Source organism: Schistocerca nitens, chromosome 8 (assembly GCF_023898315.1).
Source record: "Schistocerca nitens isolate TAMUIC-IGC-003100 chromosome 8, iqSchNite1.1, whole genome shotgun sequence".
Classification (NCBI taxonomy): Eukaryota; Metazoa; Arthropoda; class Insecta; order Orthoptera; family Acrididae; genus Schistocerca; species Schistocerca nitens.
This window is the reverse complement of record NC_064621.1, coordinates 611182282-611207577: the sequence shown is the minus strand read 5'-3', so window position 1 is coordinate 611207577 and position 25296 is coordinate 611182282. Positions and strand designations below refer to the sequence as shown.

Here is a 25296-nt window from a genome sequence, read left to right as displayed (position 1 = left end):
CACTGTGACAATAGTTTAGTTCACTTAGGTCCCTGTATATGGCTTTAATTGCTTCTTCAACCTCAAATGGCAGGGAATGATGGTCTGCATAACTCTTACCATTTGCTGTTGCTTTTTTGTATCCACACCGTGTGTCTACACCACTGTCATAGAGAGCATGCTGTGGATGGTCATCCCTAGAAGCTCTATGGAAAAATGTAGCCCATACTGCTTTCTTCATGGCCTCAGTACTGTCTCGATTCCTTCTTATGGCTAAACCAGAACAGAGCTGCAGTTTGTCCACCTCTTCCTTAGTAAGACGACCCCGACCACCAATTGGTTTGCCATTACTGAGCTTTTCCATCTTCATATCTTTTATTAGCTTACATAAACATGTGTCCATCATCTTTTGGACATGACCAAAAGTGTATTAACTACTAACTTTTCAATTTTTACAGTTCTTCCATAAGGCATATTTTCCAACGCATTTCCAAACGCTTTTGAGGCATTTGACATCCGACTGCAGCGGAAATACGGTCGTTGCCGCATACCTACATATATTTAAATTCGTTTTTAAAGATGTTCCCGATGTCCGAATCGATTCATTTAACCACCATTTTGTTCACAAAACTGTAAATATTGATTTAAGAAGGAAAAAATTGAATTTTTGAAGCAGATTCACTAGCAAGTTACCTTAAGTGTCGTCATTTATCTTTTTGTAATAAAAATTCATTAATACGATTTGTCTGGATTGTTGTCTAGCGATCGGCGAAAGCAGGTTTTCTAGGCACCCCATATCCGACGAGTAGGAAGGACACAACAATTTAGGTAGATGATAGGACTCTACAGTGAAATGTGGGACATGAAGGTCTAAAATGTACAACGTAAGGTATGACACAAGGATATGGTAGATCAAATGCTGGCAGCTGTATAAAATTTGATATTTAAATTGTTTTATTATTTACAACAGAAGAACACTATGTTATGTACATGTAGATATCATTAATTGTCTTAGTATTTTAATATTATCCCATGGAGGAACCAATTTTATTCAATATCTGAGCACGAAATGTATTCAAATTTTGAACAGTTAACGTTCTGTAACTGTATTTAGACAACATAATGCCATTCACAGAGCCGTTGCTTGATCTGTTTTTTTTTCCCTTACTTGTCCGAGATTAATGAAAACACACGTCCGACATTTTCAAAAACGCAATGGAATAGCGAAGAAGTACTCTGTTATTTTCAATAATTCTGAATATATGCTGCTGCTGAGATATCTAACGCATTTATAATTAAAATTTAAATTTAGAAAGGTTGGCAGATTCTTTTACAAAAATTCGTTTATGTAATTGTTAGCGACAGAAAGTATCATCAATCATAAAACGCATTTCACTTTAAAATATATCATAAATTACACACTTTTGGATTTAAATTAATCTATTCAAATATTTTAAGTCTAAAATTGATATATCCCATACATTTACCATACACTGATATGGCATATTTATAACTTACGTAGAACCAGTAGGACAATAGTCACGTAGGAGTGACTCCCAAATATCGCAGGCCGTGTAGCAAGGTAAAGCAGCGGCCGTTGCTAGTGGATAAATAAGCAAATGCCTCCGTTGCCGCAAGGCTGGGCAAGTGAGTAGCGTGGAGAAGAATAGAACGAGCTGCGCGTAAGAGACAGTTTTTTAAGGCACACGGCTCCGTCGTTTGAACGTCACCGGAAACCAGGCAAATAAGACCTCCGATCTAAGCTTACCGCTGCTGCTCACTCGGATGAGAAGTCCATTTGCGTGGGTCTCATCAGAACGTAAGACTTTGGAATTTCTCCTTAAATTTCTTCCGAATAGCGGGCACAAAGCTAAAATCAAGAGTATTGTAAGTAGGCTGTTTAGGTTTTTATGTTGGTAACGCCACGTAGCGCTCTATATGAAAATCACTGACTGTGCTGTGTGAAGTCTGTGGCTGGTTTGCATTGTTGGAATATTCGCTGTTGTAGTGTTAGGCAGTTGGATGTGAACAGCGCGTAGCGTTGCTCAGTTGAAGGTGAGCTGCCAGCAGTGATGGATGTGGGAAGAGAGATGGTAGAGTTTTTAGAGCGGACGATCTGGACTTGTGTCCGTCAGAAAAACGAAATTTGTAAGACTGGATGTCATGAACTGATATATTTATTATGACTTTTGAACACTATTAAGGTAAATACATTGTTTGCTCTATTGTATTCAAATTTTGAACAATTAACGTTCTGTAACTGTATTTAGACAACATAATGCCATTCACAGAGCCGTTGCTTAATCTGTTTTTTCCCCTTACTTGACGGAGATTAATGAAAACACACGTCCAACATTTTCAATAACGCAATGGAATAGCGAAGAAGTACTCTTTCATTTTCAGTATTTCTTTCATTTGCTAACTATGCCTATCAGTAGTTAGTGTCTTCAGTAGTTAGAATCTTTTATTTAGCTGGCAGTATTGGCGCTCGCTGTATTGCAGTAGTTCGAGTAATGAAGATTTTTGTGAGGTAAGTGATTTGTGAAAGGTACAGGTTATTGTTAGTCTGCTCCATTCTTTTGTATGGATTATTGAAAGTCAGATTGCGTTGCGCTAAAAATATTGTGTGTTAGTTCAGTGTTGATCAGAATAAGTAAAGTGAGAAATGTCTGAGTACGTTCACTTCTGCTCATCTGTTTGAAAATCAAATAACGTAAGAGGTTTACCAGCACAGCAATTCATAAATTTTCCAAAGGGGACGTTTCAGTATGCCTCAGGATTTTCCAGATGTCTGTAACCTTAGTTTGGGACAAGGAAGGGAAAACGTAGGAGTGTTTCTCACAGGTGCATCCTTAAACGCAGCCCGTGTGAAATATATTCCCGTATGGCGAAACAGATAAATATTTGACGAGGACACATATTTTTCAACCTATACTTAATGACACATCCGTTACAACCAGCCCCTTGCATCAAAATCTTGAAGCGTGATTAACGCTTTCGTTCGATACATTTCGCTCGAAGAAAATGACGGACTTGAATCTGGCTCATCAGAGGGCGTAAATTTCTCGTGTTCGTCTGCGCACAACACGTTCAGCAACAGCAGTATATGCATCACCTCCGTCGGGGCGACCCTGTCGATCTCTTGTCTGAATGCTGTCTCCGTAAACGCTTCTGTGCTACAACCCATTTTCTTCAGCCAAACTACGAAACTCTCGTAATATAATACCGTTAGTTCATCGACGCTGTTTCTAACCAGATCGTGTCGTACGCTGGTGTACAGGAAAAATATGAGGTCTCTAACAGGCGACGAGTAGGTGAGCGTCTGGAAGTCGAAGAACTTGACACTCGTCGGATTGCCGCTGACGTCGTACAGGAACATCATGTTGTTGACCCACAGATCGTTATGCGACAGCGAAGCGTACGGTTCGACAACTTCCGCCCAAAGCTTCTCCAAAGAGATATCACACACCCGATCGTTGATAGCCCTAAGTCTGTCGTAATACGGTGCAACCTCTGGAAAAGATTTAAAATGTTCCATGAGGCTGTTAGAAAACTGCCGGTTCCCTTCGGCTCCCATACCAGCGAAAGTACACCTGCCGTCAATGAGGCTGCTAAACACTTGCGGTTTGAGGAGCCTGAGAGCGACAGCCGACGCTTGGAACTGCGCGACCCTCTTGACGAGCAACCTAGCGTGCGACAAGTCCAGCCCCTTCTTCTGGTCTCTCATCTGGTAGCCGCTGCGCGTCAGGTTCTGCAGCAGGAGCACCGCGTTGTCGTCGGCCCCCGACGAGTCGTCGTCGGCGATGTTCACCCGCGACCCGTAGTACCGCGGCATCGGGTCGCAGACCTCCTCCTCCGGAACGCCCCTCTCACGCTGCAGTTTAATCAGTTCGACGTTTATGGAGCGGTACGCGTGTATTTCTTTCACAAATGTCTTCGCCGAATCGAAAGCTGCTTTTTGCGCTTCTGTTCTAGGCATGAATTTGCCAACCAGGTACAGCGTTTGACCATCTCGCAAAGTTACTTCAATACTAAGTAAGCTGCTGCCGAAATTCTGACCGGGCTTCGTCATATTCTTTATAGATATACTTTCCACAGAGCCTTTGTTTAGCCCAAGGAGATCTTCAAATTTCGAAGATGTCACAGGCTCAGTCCACGGTATATTCTCCATGGCAAACCTGAAACAACAGCAAAAACAAATTACAAAGTCATTCATTATGAGCTCTGTTGTGATAACTAAAAACACTAATTAAAACGAAAAATTTCCTTGAGTCATAAACGTTTTATTACACCCACTAGGGGTTTCCGTGACTAAATCATCATCATCATCAAATGAAAAACATCTATTACGTAACTGTTTCAGTGATAAGCGTCCACGAAAACTTTCAGCAGCGTGTAAAAAAAATGGTTCAAATGGCTCTGAGCACTATGGTACTTAACATCGGAGGTCATCAGTCCCCTAGAACTTAGAACTACTTAAACCTAACTAACCTAAGGACATCACACACATCCATGCCCGAGGCAGGATTCGAACCTGCGACCGTAGCGGTTGCGCGGTTCCAGACTGTAGCGCCTAGAACCGCTCGGCCACTCGGGCCGGCAGCGTGTAAAAAACGCAGATTAGTCAGGCTACCTTCCACCTGATGATGTTCTGGCCGCCGTTCAGCATAGTGCATGAAATAATACAACTGTAGTTGATGCAGAACCATAAGCACACAAGTCACTAAAAATACACTACAGCCTCTGTTTTCAGTCATTTACTACACTGGAATGTTCCGTAATCTTACAGGATATACTCCTGCTCAAAACTACACTACTGGCTATTAAAATTGCTACACCACGAAGATAACGTGCTACAGACGCAAAATTTAACCGATACGAAGAAGATGTTGTGATATGCAAATGATTAGCCTTTTAGAGCATTCACACAAGGTTGGTGCCGGTGGCGACACCTACAACGTGCTGACACGAGGAAAGTGTCCAACCGATTTCTCATACACAAACAGCAGTTGACCGGCGTTGCCTGGTGAAACGTTGTTGTGATGCCTCGTGTAAGGAGAAGAAATGAGTACCATCACGTTTCCGACTTTGATAAAGGTCGGATTGTAGCCTATCGCGATTGCGGTTTATCGTATCCCGACATTACTGCTCGCCTTGGTCGAGATCCAATGACTCTTACCAGAATATGGAATCGGTGGGTTCAGGAGGGTAATACGGAACGCCGTGATGGATCCCAACGGCCTCGTATCACTAGCAATCGAGATGACAGGCATCTCATCCGCATGGCTGTAACGGATCGTGCAGCCACGTCTCGATCCCTGATGGGAACGCTTGCAAGACCACAACCATCTGCACGAACAGTTCGACGACGTTTGCAGCAGCATGGACTATCAGCTCGGAGACCATGGCTGCGGTTACCCTTGACGCTGCATCAGAGACAGGAGCGCCTACGATGGTGTACTCAACGACGAACCTGGGTGCACGAATGGCAAAACGTCACTTTTTAGATGAATCCAGGTTCTGTTTACAGCATCATGATGGTGGCATCCGTGTTTGGCGACATAGCGGTGAACGCACATTGGAAGCGTGTATTCGTCATCGCCATACTCGCGTATCACCCGGCGTGATGGTATGGGGTGCCATTGGTCTCGGCACTTTGAACAGTGGACGTTACATTTCAGATGTGTTACGACGCGTGGTTCTACCCTTCATTCGATCCCTGCGAAACCCTACATTTCAGCAGGATAATGCACGACAGCACGTTGCAGATCGTGTATGGGCCTTTCTGGATACAGAAATGTTCGACTGCTGCCCTGGCCAGCACATTCTCCAGATCTCTCACCAATTGAAAACGTCTGGTCAATGGTGGCCGAGCAACTGGCTCGTCACAATACGCCAGTCACTACTCTTGATGAACTGTGGTATCGTGTTGAAGCTGCATGGGCAGCTGTACCTGTACACTCCATTCAAGCTATCTTTGACCCAATGCCCAGGCGCATCAAGGCCGTTATTACGGCCAGAGGTGGTGGTTCTGGGTACTGATTTCTCAGGATCTATGCACCCAAACTGCGTGAAAATGTAATCACATGTCAGTTCTAGTATAATATATTGTCCAATGAATACCCGTTTACCATCTGCATTTCTTCTTTGTGTAGCAATTATAATGGCCAGTAGTGTAGAAAAAATGGTCTAACGTACTTCCCAAAAAAATGTTTACACTTAGGCCATTTTACTTATATGGTGGGTAGTGGAGAGTGTTGCACGTTGAGGATAGTGCATGTGGAAGACAGGATAATTAGGAACACATCTTATTTCCTGGTCGAGAATATAAAGGGGCGATGTCTGTCGGTCCACGTTTGTCTGGGCTCACTATATGGTTCCAGAAGCAGCAACTCCGTGCTTCCGTTCTGGATACATTCACACGCTGCCCCTTAACGTACGGTATTGGGTTTGGTTCGAAGGGTGGTAATAGATTTATGATTTTTCAGCCTACTTTCGCAACTACTTCTACCGCGTGAAATTAACACGCTGCACAGAAGAACGTTGCAACCAATGGAAACGAATTGTGATTGTTATACGTAACTGGCGGCAAGCGTCGTATGCATCCTAGAACTGTTGATATTTTTAAAAATATCAGTAATCCGTTACATCGGTATTTAAAGTATATCATTCTTGGCCCTCGATATATCAAAAGAAGTATCGATATATCGACGGAAAAAATTTCGACGTACCGGCCTATGAAAATATTAGCTGCACATTGTAAATATACTGCCGGTTTTAGAGCTGAATATTTAAGTATTGGTTATTATTAGATAATGCCTGACAATCCTCTTAGAGCAACAATTGAAAGGAAAACGATAAGCCGGCCCCTGTGGCCGAGCGGTTCTAGGCGCTTCAGTCCGGAACCGCGCTACTGCTGCGGTCGCAGGTTCGAATCCTGCCTCGGGCATGGCTGTGAGTGATGTCCTTAGGTTAGTTAGGTTTAAGTAGTTCTAAGTCTAGGAGACTGATATAGCAATGTTACCGGCTTGTACAGTGTGGAAACTTTTAGATGGCAGACCTCTCCCTAGTCCTGAATCGGTAGAAGTCGGTAATCGTCGGGAGGCTTCGGTAGGCACGCAGTTTCGACTGCTGCCAACATTACGTAGCTGACTGTGTTGTACAAGGTAGCCATTGTCGTCTGCTTCGTTATTGTTTTGCGCTATACTGTTCTGCATGTTTTTACTGTGCAGTTGTGCTAAACATTATCAAAAAGAGTGAAGAGGCAGTTGCTGGCCCATCTCGGGAGTCGCCAACAACCCCTACCGGTAGGCCTATGGTTAGAAGGAAACCAGTATTACGTAGCGATGCTCGCAAAATTATATTGCGTGTGATTGAATGCTGCGAAAGGAAAGGGGGCAGAAAAAATTGCTTCACCCCATTTACAAATCTTCAGTGAGAGCTGGTGCATACACAGGACAAAGCATACATACATTCATTTATATATATATATATATATATATATATATATATATATATATATATATATATATATTAATGTACATGACGATTTCAGTTTCGTTTACGAACATTTAAAGCGAGTTTTACTTCCAAGGCTTTCGTCTGCTTTCGTGTAAGGATGACGCGCAATTTGTAGTGCCAGCACTCACTGCAACTGGTAGGCGTGCCTTGTCTCCCCCCCCCCCCCCCCACACCTCCTCTCCACACGCCAGCCAATGCTTGCTTCCTCCTCTCCCCGCACTCCCCTCACAACTCTACCGTCTTACAGTTAAACACGTTGTAAGTGGCGCAATAAAAGGTGTCCGATGGTCCGTTGTTCTGTTTCATCATTTATCGGATTTGTCCAAAACACTTCATGTCGACTTCCATGTTTTTTCGTTTCTGCCAACGCCAGCGACCTAGCAGCTGTAGCGTCGAAGTTGCGTGGTCAAATTAGAAGTTTCAGTATCTTTTGGTAGCAGCGCCGAGCGACCATTACGCCAGCATTTCCCCTCACACGTGTCCGCCCACTACAAAGACCGTTAGATTTTTGTTAATCACTTTCGGCAACTGTTTTTGAAGAATGCCGATGTGAAGAAATAGCACACTAATTGCTCAAAAATTAATTTTTTAACGCAGCTGGTGTGCTATTTCTTCACATCAGAAATCTTGTTATTCCATTCACACCACCAACCGTGCCACTTATACCTGTTTCACACACTCAAAGAGAAAGACTGGACGCGATGCAAGCTCAAAAAGTAGTAAGACTCTTTCACACAGTAAAGTAAAATTACGTTCTACTGCAGTTTCAAACGAACAGTTTCATCAAGTATTTACCATAAATCGCGAAAAAATATAATATAAAACAAAAAAATGCCATTTTAATAACGATATATAGGAGATTGAAATATAGCCGATAACAATCGATATCTATTAGAAGAAATATCGATATACCGATATTTTATCAACAGCCCTACATACAACCTCTCCGCTGTTACACACTGCACCTGAAGTAGCAGAGCGATACAACAGTGAACATCACAGAAATCGTGACCAAGTTCGTTCGTTGATTAGTTATTACTATGACAAGTTTCCAGTAAACATCCAGCTGTCAATAACTTCGTTGTTCTGCTCCAGGTATAGTGACTGACTCTAGGATCACACGAAGGAATGGGCACTGCAAACAACCATATGCAGTTCCAGACATTTTCTGTTTTTTTTTTTTTTTTTTTTTTGTGAGAAATGAGCTGCGGCGTTTGTAAATTGATTGGCGACAGATTAGCAGACTTTGATGTTGTCAGACAGGGCGCAAAGCTTATGCCAGTCGCGACGCTGTTGCTACAATGCATGTAGGTAATTTTGGTGTATTTGCCGTTTTGCGTATGCTGCCTCAGTGTTGTGAATTTATCGTTCCAGTTGGCATTTGTTTGCGACAGGGAGAGAAGATCAGGTACGTTTGACAAGCCTGAGTGGTGCCTTCGGACTCTGAAGATGCAGAACCAGAAAGGTAGGTCTACTATGCACTAGATCTATGCGCCCCGCTTGAACTACAGTTTCCTGGTACAGGCAGTTCACATATTGGTTAGGGTTGGGACCGTCGTTCTTTTCTCCCATAACATACCGATGTGTTTCATTTTGTTTCACATGAAAATGATAATAAGTGAAATTCACGTAAAATAGAAGAGGGAAGAGAGAACAGGTTACAAGAGGGCGATCTGCAGCGTTCTGTACAATATTTACAGTTTTTATCTGAGAATTACAGCTTCGACATCAGCAACGAAGAAACAAACACCGTGACCTTCTGAGGAAAATACCCAGTACAAAGTAAGATCTATATGAACAATAACTGTGTAGAAAGAGTGAACCGTTCACATATTTAGGCTATGAGCTACCCCTTTCTGGAAGAAAACAATGGGAGTCATAAATAACAGTCCATAAACACACCAGAATACGCCCTTATAAAGTCCACACGTAAAATATGCAGATAGTATCCGATCTGAGGCGTATATGTAGTTTTAACGATTTTTTACCTATAGTAGTTTATGACGCGCTGTCTCTTTGTAATTGGCACTTCACGCCTATGTGTTTACGCCCAAAGTGGTAGTGCAGTGATAAAAATGGGCAAAGACTGGTCTTAAAAGGCACGAAAAGAAGTTAAAATGACTGCCTAATATTATGCAAAGTTAAGTAAAGTAATTCTAAGTACATTCCTACTCTTTCAAGAATTAAAACAAAAGGCAGAGGTTTTGATGAACTGCTGTCGATGAGCAAAGTATCCAGCAGAAATGTAAAGCATGCGATTATGTGTTAACCTCATATTATGCGTACTTTATGCGAGTGAAAGTGCATAAATGTGTCGAAGTACATAAACAAACTATCAAAACTTTCGTGACCTATAGACTTAGTTTTATATAAGCAGTAAACTTTACTGTAGCAGAGAAAAGAAGGTAACCGGTGGAAAAATTCTCCTATCAGAGCACAAGAAAGGCGATCATGTTCCTCGTTAAAAGACTTTGGCAGAAAAGTGGGGAAGCAGCTGCCTCAATTCTTCCTCACCAAAAATTTTGACTTCTGAACGTACGAGGGTTGCCCAGAAAGTAATGCACCACTTTTTTTTCTCAACCGGAAAAAAAGTTATTATTTTAAGTCTCCCGAGTGAGCGCGCCAAGTTTCCGTCACTTTCGACAGATGGTGTATCTGCAGGACAGTTTCAAAATGGCGTCTGTAGGTGATGTACGCTACAAGCAACGTGTCGTCAATAAATTTCTCACTGCAGAGAAAGAAACCGTGGGCAATATTCACAAAAGCTTGTGCAAAGTCTATGGAGCTTCTGCTGTCGACAGAAGTACAGTTAGTCGCTGGGCACGGAGGGTGAGGTCATCAGAAGGCGGTTAGGCGGAGCTCCACGATTGGTTGCGGCCGTGGACACCGTCCACGGCTGTCACACCTGACATGCTGCAGCCCCCTCGGACTTCCACTTGTTTGGGCTGTTGAAGGATGCCACTCGTCGAAGATATTTTGAGGACGATCAGGAGGTGATTCACACAGTGAAGCGCTGGCTCCACCAAGAGGACAAGGAGTGGTACCGACAGGGCATACATGTACTTGTTTCACGTTGGAGGAAGGCCATCGAAAGGGATGGAGATTACGTGGAAAAATGGAGCGTGTAGATAAAACACCATTATTTCGTGTGTGTAATTCTCATTATGTTCGATAAAGAATTGTTGAAGAAAAAAAATGTGGTGCAGTGCTTTCTGGGCAACCCTAGTATTTGCGCTATTTTGTGCTGAGAGAGTACCAAAGAGACAGTGGCGGTAGAACAGAGAGAAGGCAGTGCCAGTTTGAGGTAAAGAGAGAGAAGACACAGACAGGAGACAGAAACCGGCAGTGAAAGAGAGAGACAGATGAAGATAATAGCAGTGGTAGTCAAGGTGGAAGAGGTGATGCTGAGGTGACAGACAACAGCAGTAAAAGACAAAGAGAGATTGATGGAGATGGAAGCAGAGGGAGCAAAAGAGAGAAGAAACAATGGAAATGAAAAAAAAACAGATGAGTGGAGACCAAATACAGGGCCTTGAGGGTCTGGACCCTCTCAGATCGGCACACTTTAACACGTAGGTATAGCTAAGGGCCTATTTTGGACCTAAATCTTAAACACGGGGGTATAGGGGAAAAAGTAAGCTGCCCTCCGCCAGACGTTTTGAGCTGCCGAGGTGTGGTTGAGACAGTGGCAACGGGAAAGAAAGATAAATGGAGACTGTAAAAGTGAAGGAGGGTGGAGTGTCAGTGGGATAAACAGTGGTAGAAAAAAGAGATAGTGGGAGAGAGACATATATATAGATAGTGCCAGTGAGAGGGAGATCCTGAGTATGAAGGTTTAACTACAAAGAGACACTGGGTAAAGAGATACAGAAAGTTCTCTGTTAGAAAAGCGCGAATATGTACACACGCCATAATTTCGATGAGAAAGGCCGAATGAGGATTGATCCAGCGCTGCTTCCCCATTTTTTTCTTTATTGTTATTTTGCACCTCTTACATAGATGGGCTGGCAGCGGATAAGTCTACTCCACTCTTCAGCCACAAGCATTTCAATAAAAGAGACAGTGAAGAGAAAAAGGTAACAGATTGGTGGTAAAAAACTGTAGAGACAAAAATTAAAAAACACGAAGCCATTCACACTCGACGAAAAAACACGAAAAACTGTCGGCACTTCACACAAACACTGATGACGGAGACGGTACAGGTGAACGAAGGAGCATAACGGCGAAAAACACTGAACACAAACACGATGGCACACACGCGAGAAACTGATGGCGATAATCTCCGGTGCGGGAATGTCCACACTTAGCTTGTGCGGGTCTGGGGACCTGCCAAGAGGGGAAGAAGGTGGTGGGGGAGGGAGAGGGGAGAGCAAAGATGCCAAGGGCAGAGGAGATGGGGGGAGGAATGAAGGCATGGGGGTAGGGGAAGCCTGGGGGAGGAGGGGGGAGAGAGGGAGGAGGGAGGGAAGGGGAAGAGAAGGAAGAGAGGGTGCACATAGGAACAAACACAGGAAGAGGGGGAGTATCAAAGTTGGTAGGAGGGGTAGATGGAGGGGAGGAGGGCATCATCAGGGAGGGGGAGCTGGCGGAAGCCACCTTGGGAGAGGGTATGGAGAGTGGAGAGATGGAGTGCAGGTGGGACGTGGAAATACAGGCACTGACAGGGGTGGGAGAGGATGGGAGAGACAAGCGGGTGAGGAGGATCGAGTTTACGGGAGGTGTAGAGGATCCATATCGGTTGGAGGAAAAGGAGGAGGTGGGGGAACGGAATAAGGTCGTACAGGATCCGCGTGGGGGAGGGGAGACGGATGCGATAGGCGAGGCGAAGAGCATGGCGTTCTGGGATCTGAAGGGATTTGTAAAAGGTAGGGGGAGCGGAGAACCAAGCAGGGTGGGCGTAGCAAAGGATAGGGTGGATGAGGGATTTATAAGTATGGAGGATGGTGGAGGGGTCCAGACCCCATGTACGGCCAGAAAGGAGCTTGAGGAGACGGAGTCAGGAGCGTGCCTTGGCTTGGATTGTCCGGAGGTGGGGGGTCCAGGAGAGATGACGGTCAAGGGTGACGCCAAGGTACTTAAGGGTGGGGGTGAGGGCGATAGGACAGCCATAGATGGTGACATAGAAATCGAGGAGGCGGAAGGAAGGGGTGGTTTTGCCTACTATGATTGCCTGGGTTTTGGAAGGATTGACCTTCAGCAACCACTGGTTGCACCAAGTGGTGAATCGGTCAAGATGGGACTGGAGAAGGTGTTGGGAGCGCTGCAGGGTGGGGGCGAGGGCAAGGAATGCTGTGTCATTGGCGTACTGGAGAAGGTGGATGGGGGATGAAGGCGGCGGCATGTCCGCCGTATACAAAAGGTACAGAAGAGGGGAAAGGACAGAACCTTTGGGCACACCGGCGGAGGGGAAGAAGGTGAAGGAGTCTGTGTTATAGATGGTGACATAGGAAGGACGTTGGGAAAGAACGGACCCGATCAGACGGATGTAGTTAATAGGAAGGACGAAGGTTTGGAGCTTGAAGAGGAGACCGGAATGCCACACACGGTCATAGGCGCATTCGAGGTCAAGGGAGAGGAAGATAGCGGAGTGACAGGAATTAAGTTTTTCGGAGAGGAGATGAGTGAGCTGAAGGAGAAGGTCATCGATAGAGAAGGACGGCTGAAAGCCACACTGGATAAGGGGAAGGAGGTGGTGCTGGCGGAGATGTTGGTGGATGCGTTAGTAGGGATGGATTCTAGGACCTTGCTGATGACCAAGGTAAGGCTGATGGGATGGTAGGAGTAGACAGCGGACGGCGGTTTGTCAGGTTTGAGGAATATCAGGATGTGGGAGGTTTTCCACAGGTCGGGGCAGTAGCCAGTGGACAGGACCACATTGTAGAGCCTGGCCAGACTGGAGAGGAAGGAGGCAGGAGCTTCACGGAGGTGGCGACAGGTGACACGATCGTGACCAGGAGTGGTGCTGCGTTTTGTGCGGAGTGTAGCATTGAGTTCGGTTTGTGCAATGTTGTCCAAGTACTGGAAACCAGGGGCGAGGGGAGAGACAGAGGTGTCAGTTCAATCCCGGACATCCAGGAAGAGGGAGTAATCGAACTGGGGATCGTCGGGGGTGGTAAAGACATCGGAAAGGTAGGAGGCTAAGTGATTGGCCTTACTAAGGTTATCAGGGAAGGGTTGATCATCATGAAGGAGAGGGTAGTAGGGAGGGGGCTTAGATCCAGTGAGGCAGCAGAAGTCTGACCAGTACTTGGATGAGCTGATAGGAAGTGTAGCATTAAGACGGATGCATGTCTGTCGCCAGTCCCGGCGTTTCTTAGCCACGAGCAAGTTCCTGATGTGTCGTCGTAATTGCCGGTGGCGTCGTAGTGTGTCCGGGTCACGCATGTGAAGGAAGGCACGGTAGTGACGGTGGGATTCACGGAGAAGGAGGACACCCTGTGGGGGTAGAGTAGGATGGTGGGGGTGGATGGCGACAGAAAGGACGTGGGCCTCCACGGCCTCAGACAAGGTCTGCTGGAGAAAGGAGGCGGCACGGGTAACATCATCAGGGTGGTGGTACGTGAGGGGGTGGCTATCGACCTGGGTAGAGAGGGTATCCCGGTAGGCATTCCAGTCGGCACGGGAATAATCATGGACGTATTTCGGGGGAGGGTCAGTACGAGGGTTGGGACGGGGGCGACGACCGTCTGAAACGGTGAGGAGGACAGGGAGATGGTCACTGCCAGTGGGGTCCAGGACATCCACCGCTATGCAGCCAAGGAGGTTAGGGGAGGAGAGGATGACATCGGGCTGCATCCCCACTTTCCTGTCAATTTTTAAAGAGGAACATATTCGTCTTTTTTTCGTGCTCAGACAGGATATCTGGTTCTTTGGAATAATGCTTGTGTTTTTTTACTAGTGTGAAATAGTACAATTAATACGAAGTAAAAGTTCTATGTGATCCGCGATAAAAAGAAAATACTTCCCTCCTCATCGCTTGCGTCAGTTTCGCCGCCAACGAGAAGGCGGCGGGTTGCTCACAAGATGGCGCCTCGCGACTGCTCTTCTGCCACCGAGACAACGTAAGGAGACGGCCGACCGCTGATCGGCAGACGCAGTGAACCGGCGAGCGTAACAGCATCAGCATGGCTGCCGGCCCCGAGGAACATTTAGTCAATGCTGAACGCGAGAGAACTGCACAGTAAATTACGAAAGTGATCAGGTACGGGAGACAGTTACGAGTGTCGTTCAATTAGCAATAACCCACTTCTTTCTCAGAACATATTTATTGTTAATAGTCAGAATTTGGTGACAATATACATCAACATGTCTTGTTCATGTCCTATTTTTCTACGTAATATCCATCACGTTCTATAGCCGTACGCCAACGTTGTGGAAGATCATGTATTCCCTGCTGATAAAAGCTTTTGTCCAGTAGGCTTAGCCATGTTTTCACTGCTTGACCGACACTCTCGTCATCTTCAAAGTGTGTTCCCTGCAGAGAATCTTTAAGCGGCCCAAAGAGATGGAAGTCCGAGGGTGCCACGTCTGGGATGTACGGTGGATGAGGCAATGATTCAAATGGCTCTGAGCACTATGGGACTTAACCGCTGAGGTCATCAGTCCCCTAGAACTTAGAACTACTTAAACCTAACTAACCTAAGGACATCACACACATCCACGCCCGAGGCAGGATTCGAACCCGCGACTGTAGCGGTCGCGCGGTCCCAGACTGTAGCGCCTAGAACTGCTCGGTCACTCCTGCCGGCGATGAGGCAATGATGTCCAACCCAATTCGGTGATGTGTTTCCGGGTTCTCAGACTTGTGTGTGGGCGCGCATATCGTGTTGGAATAAGAATTCTTCTGGATTCTTGTCCGATCGAACGGAAACGGTTCTTGAGTTTATTCACTCTTCACATATGCCTCTGAACTGATGGTTGACCTTCTTGGCATCACATCCACGAGAACGAGACCATCACAATCCCAGAAGACTGTCATCATGACTTTTCTGGCAGAGGGGGTTGTCTCGAATTTCTTCTTTTGTGGTGAAAGAGGATGATGCCACTTCATGGACTGCCTTTTTGTTTCTGGCCCGAATTAGTGAACCCAGTTTTCATCCCCCGTAATGATCCGTGACAAAAAGGCCTCTCTATCGGTCTCAAAACGCTCCAACAATTCAGATGAAATGGCCTTTCTTTGAACCTCGTGGTCCACTGTGAGCATTCGTGGAACCCATCGTGAGCACCTCTTTGAATATCCGAGAGTCTCAATCACTGCAGACGAACTTCCAATGCTGACCGACAACTGTACAGCCAACTGTCGAGTTGTGATGCGCGAGTCGGCACGAATAATGTCATCCGCACGATTCGGCACGTCTGGAACAGTGGCTGTGACACGGCGTCCCGATCGTGGCTGATCATGGAGCTTTGTCTCTGCTTTCCTGAGGCTGTAACTTTCTTTACCCATCGCCCAACTGTGCTCCTCTCAACTGCATCATCGCCATACACAACACACAAACGTTTACGAATGTTCACCACCGTTTCTTTTTCTGCACACAAGAATTCAATAACAGCTCCACGCTTGTAACCGGAGTCGTAAGTAGACGCCATTTTGACGCTGTACTACGGCTCTGCCATATGCCAGAAAGGTTCGAAACTTCACCGGCCCACAGAACAAACATCAAATGTGAAGCACCAACAAGGACGTTTGTCTATGTATATTAATGGCTTTTTTTTTTAAAAAAAGTGGGGCATTACTTATTGAACGACCCTCGTAGTTACAGCGATGGCGCACTAATTTAATTAGATACCATTGAAACGTAGAGGAAAGCAATCACATAGACATGTAGCTGATAAAATTAGGCAGTATCGAAAAGGAAACTGATTTCGGTACATCGGAAGCGAGAGTAATTGATGAGAGAAGTTCATCAGTAGCGCTGTCAACAATGAAAGTAATAACGCCCGTTATCTGTCGCGAACCGACTGTAGATAAAAGTAGTAAAACAACCGCTAGAGCAGCGTTTCCCTACTGGCAGGTCGCGACACACTGATGTGTCGCAAATATATGTAGGGTGTGTCCCTAGACTTTTATGTTCTTGCTTAAGAGTAATAAGTTTATTTCACTGCGTGCCTTATATTTATGTTCATATGTCCCTATTCAAGAGTCTTACGTATTAAATTTGTAAAATTTGTATCTCGTTTTCGTTGCACAATGAAAACAATGTTTTGTATGTACTTTGTGTGTTTGCTTTTTTGTATCTAGGAAAAAAATCTCATGTAGCGGTGTCACGAAACTTTAAAGCGTACTTTCCTGTGCCGCAAAAGAAAAAGAGTTCGAGAAACGCGCTCCCTACACAGTCAGTACTATTGCAAAATGATACAAATAGGTAACCATAACTTTTTTACTCGCTGACGGTCCAACATTTGATACAATACTGGAAATAGACGCTCCAAGACCAGAATACAAAACACTACAGTGAGAGGCGCAATTCCACAAAGTCAGCGCTTATCTGTTACATTACGGTACATAAAACTGCCAAGTCTTCCGAAGAGATGAAATTTAAAAGTGCAATTTCACCTCAAAAGTACACTCTAAGACGAAAACACGACGTACCACGAAGCATCAAATGGGACGGAAATCGGTAGATGAGATTTACATATACAGGCAAAGAAGTGATTTCCGTTTCAGAAAAAGTGGGTTATTTATTCATAAGAAAGAGGTGCACAAATTAAGCAAGTCAATAACAAACTGGTCCACCTCTGGCCCTTATGCAAGCGGTTATTAGGCATGGCATTGATTGACAGAGTCCTAGGATGTTCGCCCACGGGATATCGTGCCAAATTCTGTCCAATTGGCGCGTTGGATGGTCAAAATCCCGAACTGGTTGGTGAGCCCTGCCCATAATGCTCCAAACGTTCTCAAATGGGGAGAGATAGGGCGACCTTGCTGGCCGAAGTAGGGTTTTGCAAACACAAAGACAAGTAACAAAAACTGTCGCCGTGTTTGTATCGGCTTAATCTTGCTGAAATGTAAGACCACGTTGTCTTCCTACGAAGGGAATAAAACGGGCCGTACAGTATCGTCGACGTTCCGCTGTACTGTAAGGGCGCCGAGGTTCACAAAACGAAGGGGTTCTGCTATGAAATGAAATGGCGCTCCAGACCATCATTCCTGGTCGTCAGGCCATATGGAAGCCGACAGTCAGGTTGGTATCCCACCGCGTCAATGAGATTCCAGGCTGAAGACGTGTCTGGAAACGCCCCAAACAGCAGTGGATACCAACCTTGCTGTCGCCCGCTATACGGCTCGACAACTGGGAGTGATGGTCTGGGGAACTATTTCTTTTCATAGACCCTTTGGTTGTCATCCGTGGCATCCTTACAGGACAGCGGTAGGTCGACGATCGTTTTGTTGCCATTCATGGCAAGTCACTCAGGGCTTACAATTCAGCAAGAGTTTCTTCTGCTTGTCTCCGTGCTTTCCAAACCCTTCCCTGGCCAGCAATGTTGCCGGACCTCTACCCATTTGAGAACGTTTGGAGCATTATGGGCAGCGCCCCCCTCCCCCCCCCCCCTTACCAACCACCTGGAGAATTTGAAGATCTAAGGCACCAATTGGACAGACTTTTCCACGATGTCCCTCAGGAGGACACACGTATTGGAGACATAGTTATGGGTATTTATCACGCAAAAATTCGTACATGAAGGACTTGTATTCGGGTGACTGATATACATACACACTTTTACTCATAACTTTCTAGCAGTTTTTTAAAGGAGTTACTTTCGTGGCATTCCCTGTATTTTATGAGCAACAACTCGGACGATTCATTCTTAATACATGTGTTTTTATATTTATCTGCATAACACCTGTGGTGTTAGATGTTATTTATACAGAAAAAACATGTTCCACATCTTCCTATCAATCAGATGAAAATGCTCGTGACGTTACGAGGATCGATGCAACGTCCCTTGGACATACTTGTCCGAAGCAACATTGCCTCATTCTTCTTAACAGCACAGGCTATGCCTTATATATTTATCCGCCGAATCAAATGGTTCAGATGGTTCTAATCACTATGGGACTTAGCGTTTGAGGTAATTATTCCCATAGACTTAGAACTACTTAAACCTAACCATCCTACGGACATCACACACATCCATGCCCGAGGCAGGATTCGAACCTGCGACCGTAGCAGCAGCGCGGTTCCAGACTGAAGCGCCTAGAACCTCTGGGCCACAACGGGCGGCCGCCGAATTCAGGAATGAACTTTCAATTAACATATCCTCCCTTGTATGGAACTTACATAATGTGTGTACGAGTACAGGTTTTCTTTTATTGTTCTCATTTTGTTCGATTTTGTTCGTTGGTTCGGTGCGGATGTCCCATGTACCCGTTCAAGGTCAGTGTTGAGCCGTTGACCCAGTTTTTTTATTACAGAGGGCAGCTAACCCTCTGACCGAACACGCTGAGCTACCGTGCCGGCGGGTGAGTCGCAGGAACGGTGACATATGGAAGTTTGGTTCGTGCACGGATACCCAAAGCGGTTAAGGCACCCTCGCGCGATAAGGCGGGAAAGCCGGGTCGGGTCGCGGTCCGTCACAAATTTTCATTGTCGTCATTACCTTGTATAGCTGATTGTTGTTCGTATCCGCAACTGCGGATACTAGAGTTGGGCAACACGATTCTTTTTCCCGATTCGATTCCTACGATTCAATCTCACATTGCGAATCGATTCCTACGATTCGTTCACGATTCTTTCACGATTCATTCCAGTCTGCGATGGCACGATTCTTACGGTATGCAAAAAGTTCTACATCTTACTCACAGATGGCAGGAAATGTCTGAAATTGTCAGTGGGGTTAGAATCGAACTGTGTCATGATAAGATATGCCAGAAGTAGTTTATTTATGAGTAAACATGCATATGACGTTACAAGTGTGATTCTCGATTTATACGTGTTATTCCTTAATTGATGAAAGGTCACGTTTGATTTGATTGCATCTATTGTTATATTTCAGTATGACAGGAAAGAGGAGTCGATTTGTGCGAGAGGTGGTGCAAAATTACGTGGTATGCCAGTTTGGTTGTGTGGCTTGAACGTATCTAACTACAGATGTCTGTTTTATAGTAACAAAATCTAGCAGTGAGGTAGACGTCGTTTGGCTCATATCATCCTATGTTTTTCTGTGCTAAGATGTCTTTCCAAGTCCACATCACCCTTGTAATTCATAACGCAGCTGACAGCCCTCCCACACAGCAAATTTAGCTTAACGTTCATTTCTTCTAAATACAAAGCGTAGGTATTTTGCTTTTAATTTGTCTAAGAACTTGCCGCTGTCACTACTATTTACGTGAGAAGACGACATACTTCTAAACAGTAGGATTCAATCGTATACGGCGACATTACTTCACTAAAATTTAATATGAATCTGAACAGGATAACATTCGGAAACTCGAACTTGAAATTATTAATTAAAAAGCTTTTGTTTAAAGATAAACTTAAAAATCAAAAACCGTATCTAAATATAGAATTTTATCCAAACTGTTAAAACCGTTCCCAAGAAACACGAAATACGCGTTTTTATTTAAAAAATTCTTTTTGTGTAAAATCGCGTGCTCTAAGGAAAGACACCTATATACAGACAAGCATAAAAACCAAAACCTTAACTACATTCAATGCGTACTAACAAAGTTTTACGAGATGGCGTTATAAAAACATGTGAAATAGCGTTTTTATAATATAAAATTGCGTTTTTACGAGTGGAACTATGTAGGATAACTATATTGCAAAATTGACTTTTTACGAAAGAATGGAACTATGTAGGTGAACTCGAAAAGCAAAAACCAGTCTCAATACAAAATCTCATCCATATCGTTAGGGCCGTTTTCGAGATACGCGAAATATAATACATAATCGTGTGCATAGAAGGTGTGTATGTTTTGCATGGCATCTGCAACAAATAAGAGGTGCGTATTTATTCATCATACTTGGATTTCTTGATTTTAATCGTTTGTATTGGGAGCTAGCTGTGTACTCGCTGTATATCGTTTCTGTCATCACTAGTTCGTGTATTACTCGCGCAAACTAAGCTGACGTCGGCGCGGTGGCTGATGGTAGCGGTAGTAAATGGGAAATGCCTTTACGCTCGTTCCCGTCAGTCACCGCCAAGTGTCAGCTTGGTTTTCACGAGTAATATTACGGCTAGTGGTGAGCAGGAAATCGCGTATCTGTTAGAAATCACAGTGACTGAGAAGTCACAGATATCACAGTAGCAACTTTACAGAATCTAACTGCGATTTCAGTCACAGTTAGCAGTCGCAAGTAGTATTTCACATTCAAAGACGTGAGCCATCTATTGGTCGAATTTAGCACTGCTTTCTGCGATTTCAGTGACAAGTCGCAACTAAGAGTCGCAAGTAGCAACTAAAAAGCGCGATTAACAGTGGCATCTGTTGGTCAAAGTTCGTACTACGTCCATCTCTGAGGTACGCTATGGAGTCCAACCGCGATTTCCGTGTCAAGTCGCAACTAAGAGTCGCAAGTAGTAACTAAAAAGCGCAGTTAACAGTGCCATCTGTTGGCCAAAGTTCGTACTACGTCCATCTCTGCGATACGGTATCGAGTCTAACTGCGATTTCCGTGACAAGTCGCAACTAAGAGTCGCAAGTAGCAACTAGAAAGCGCGGTTAACAGTGCCATCTGTGGGTCAAAGTTCGTACTACGTCCATCTCTGCGATACGGTATCGAGTCTAACTGCGATTTCCGTGACAAGTCGCAACTAAGAGTCGCAAGTAGCAACTAGAAAGCGCGGTTAACAGTGCCATATGTGGGTCAAAGTTCGTACTACGCCCATCTCTGCGATACACTATTGAGTCCAACTGCGATTTCCGTGACAAGTCGCAACTAAGAGTCGCAAGTAGCAACTAAAAAGCGCAGTTAACATACTTTTCCTAGTGTCATCTGTTGACCGACGTACGTACTTCGTTATGAGAGCCTTGTGCCTCACGAGATCGATGTGCTGTGTGTGCATATGAAGGGCTTATTTCAATAGTGGTACAAGTCCATTTTTGTTCATTTTGAGATACAGAGTCGTAAAGTTAAATGAGCGCTGAAAAATCTGCAGTTGAGATACCAGAAATATTCAAGCATATGGCTTCATGCTAGAGATGAACTTTTATTTATGTTTGTTTGGATCACTAATTTCAGAAGCATTACAGACAGAAAAGTGGAGGTAATGGGCTTGTACCACTATTGAAATAAGCCCTTCATATTATATGACGACATGCACATTCAGCATCAGTTATGGTTGGTCAAATACTGCTGTGACTCAATGTATTATATTAATAAGAAGCAACATTGCCTTTTTCTCCTGAAAATATCAAGTAACGTAACAAATGTGTTTGATTCTACTTCCAATATGACAGTTTTGGTTAATACTCCACATGCCTACAGGACTTTGCAATGTTAACACAGAGGAACTCGGACATCTGTATAAGTGTAGTGAAATGAAAACAGTATTATTGGGTCATATGAATGCCTCACTTTTGTTCAGACACAGTTCAAGACTCGGGATAAAAGTTTTACACCTGGTGTTCTACATGGCAACTTCACACACAAGAACTTTTTGCCGACACTACTACCACCTACATAAGCTTTTCCTGTGTTACTTTCAAGTAATGCACTTAACCTATTCCTGATTTAAATGGAAGATCTGTACTTCCCACTTTCATATCAACAGCCTCAAAATGCATATTGTAGACTTTGGGATATGTTACAGGTCAGTGTCACACCCAAGATTGTGGATACGGGGAGGGGGGGAGGGGGCGGCATATCACTCTCCAACTAGTGTTTACCAGTAAATAAGTGGCGGAAAATTACGGGTGGGATGGCTTAAACATGTGGAAAATGAGATTTTCATTATTCACTCACTGTATTTAACATTTATTATTCCTTTAAAATCGCACAACAACTTCAATAAAACACAGTTTAATCACTCATCTGCACACTTATTTCACAATTATGTCACTTTTAAACTGCAAAATCTTCTAAGAGCTGTCTTGAATCTTCACGAGTCTCTCTCAAGAGCCTTGATGTGGATAGATATGTACAGCAACCAGTAATCAGAGTCAGAACTGTGTCTGCAAAATTACAAGGATTATTAAACAATTTTTGCTGTCACTAATTACAAGTAATATAATTGACAGAGTAGATTGCTAAAATTTGCTCTAATGAAAGCCACTCAATGGGGTATATTTCACATTTGCAAGAACGATCTCACTGAAGTAATTAAGTCCATCGAAACACTTAGAAACTAACCTCTCATCTGACGAAAACGGTCTAAAGATGCAGTGGCAATTTCTCCATATCTGTTGACAATGATATTTTGAGTTATCACTTTACTGAGTGACTAAAATGTAGTTCGCGTACCCGTGAACATAACAATTTGGTAGAATTCATTTTATAAACACGAACTACTACGCTACTGTATGGCTACTTACATATTAATTACACTATTAATATTTTCACAGTTGTTTCTTCAATACAAGATTAAAGCCAACGGAAGAACAAACGTAAAACATACTTACCAATGACAGGTTTGTTGAGATGCAGTTTTCTGTGTGGACAGATGTAACTTTTTCATACGGTGGTAAGTCGCAGAAATCGCAGGAGTCACAGAAGTCGCAGAAATCGCAGAAGTCGCAGAAATCACAGAAGTCGCAGAAGTAGCAGAAGTTGCAGAAATCGCAGAAGTAGCAGAAATCACAGAAGTCGCAGAAGTAGCAGAAGTCGCAGAAATCGCGGAAGTAGCAGAAATCGCAGAAATAGCAGTGGCGGAGGGATACACGACCTAGGTTCCTTAACTGCGACAAATCACAGTTAAGAATAACAGATACTGAAAAGTAGCATTCACAGAAATCACTGATATCGGAAAATCGCAGTTTAGCCCATCACTAATTACGGCCCACGAACTTAGTTTGTTCGTTCCGAGCTTCCTTTGTTCACACGCATCCTCCACTTGACTGCCATCTGGCGGTCATAATCATTCGGCACGACTCGGCATGATTCGGAAGTTGCCTTCGAAGCATATCGTACTAAGAATCGATTAATCGTTGGAACTTGGAATCGTCACGACTCAGAAACACGCAATCATTCTTACGATTCTTTTGAACGACGATTCGTCCGTATCACGATTCGATTCTTACGATTCTTTATTTAGAGTCGTTCAAATGAACGACTCATTCACGAATCGCCACAACTCAAGCGAAAACATATCATGAAAATCAGATGACATATGTTTTTGTAAAACCGTTATTTAGGTAGTTAGCGTGTACAGATCTTCCCACTGTACGCGCTTTGTGTTGACGTGTGGGCAGTAATGATGAAATGGCATCGACAAAGCGTGACTGATATCATCTCCACGTGCTGTGAAGGGGTTGCTCACGCTCTGGTGTCGCGGCTCGGCGCTGTTTTGGAAGGCAGAGGGAAAGAGACGCCGCCTACTGTGTCAACGCCCAGAAACAAATGAACAAAGCAGAAAAGAAATGTCACTCTCTTCTGTGATGTAATGACATTCGTTTCGATAATGGTGTTCTATTTAACATTAAATCTCTTCCCCTGACGTTTGTGAATGTTACTTGGCCGGCCGCGGTGGTCTCGCTGTTCTAGGCGCGCGGTCCGGAACCGTGAGACTGCTACGGTCGCAGGTTCGAATCCTGCCTCGGGCATGGATGTGTGTGATGTCCTTAGGTTAGTTAGGTTTAAGTAGTTCTAAGTTCTAGGGGACTGATGACCACAGCAGTTGAGTCCGATAGTGCTCAGAGCCATTTGAACCATTTTTTTGAATGTTACTTGACAGCAACAAAACACAGAAGAGTTATTTAAAGGCAGTTACCCTCTGGAAACGGAAGTGAAGGCACATGGCAAGAGTTGGTGGCACCGCGTAGCAGGTGTACAGCATCAAGAAACTATGAGAATACGACAGTAAGAAAATACCCAAGGTAAAAGTTCACGACCACTGTTAGGGTGACAGATCATTGAAATGCAACGCCTCTTCTCGGATCAGTACAGTCGTCAGAAGTTACCTCTTCTTTACGGTTACATTTCGCAGCCCACAGTGCCTGCAATAACTTATCCGTTTTCGTTTACCCTAATAAGAACATCTTTCGTCTTGTTTTGAGTCCATTTTCAACTCTTGTGCAATAACGCCAACAGCAACGCACAACGAACTCAAAGATGCCCATAGGCTGCAGCATGCGAGAGACTGGCAAGAATGTTACCCATAGACGGCAAAATATTTTCAGGCAGCACCCTAAACACTATGTGATCAAAAGAATCCGGACACCCCCATAAAACAGACGTTTTTTACGTTATTGTGCTGCCACCTACTGCCAGGTACTCCATATCAGCGACCTCAGTAGTCATTAGACATCGTGAGAGAACAGAATGGTGCGCTCCGCCGAGGAACTCACGGACTTCGAACGTGGTCAGGTGATTGGGTGTCACTTGTGTTATATGTCTGTACCTGAGGTTTCCACACTCCTGAACATCCCTAGGTCCACTGTTTCCGACGTGATAGTGAAGTAGAAAAGTGAGACGAGCGTAGGGCATTGTGGGCCGGGAGTGCCCCATTCAAGTTCGGCCGCCGAAGGCAAGTACTTATTGCATTCGGCGCCACATTGGGCGACTTGCGCATCGGAGATTGGGATGAAATGATGAGGAGGACAACACAACACCCAGTGCCTCAGCGAAGAAAAATCTCCTGCCCCAGCCGGGAATCGAACCCGGGCCCCCTGGCGTGGAATCCTGCTGCACTGAC

At 44.5% G+C, this 25296-nt stretch overlaps 1 protein-coding gene across 1 annotated transcript in view; it reads right to left on the bottom strand.

The window, feature by feature from the left end:
• Positions 1 to 977: 977 nt before the first annotated feature.
• LOC126199182 (uncharacterized) overlaps positions 978 to 25296 on the bottom strand; it is a 69623-nt gene continuing 45304 nt past the window's right edge. Inside the window, exon 2 of the mRNA XM_049935956.1 lies at positions 978 to 4157. Within this exon, the coding sequence (XP_049791913.1) occupies positions 2930 to 4150 (1221 nt within the window). The 5' untranslated portion in view covers positions 4151 to 4157 and the 3' untranslated portion in view covers positions 978 to 2929. The remainder of the gene's footprint in view (positions 4158 to 25296) is intronic.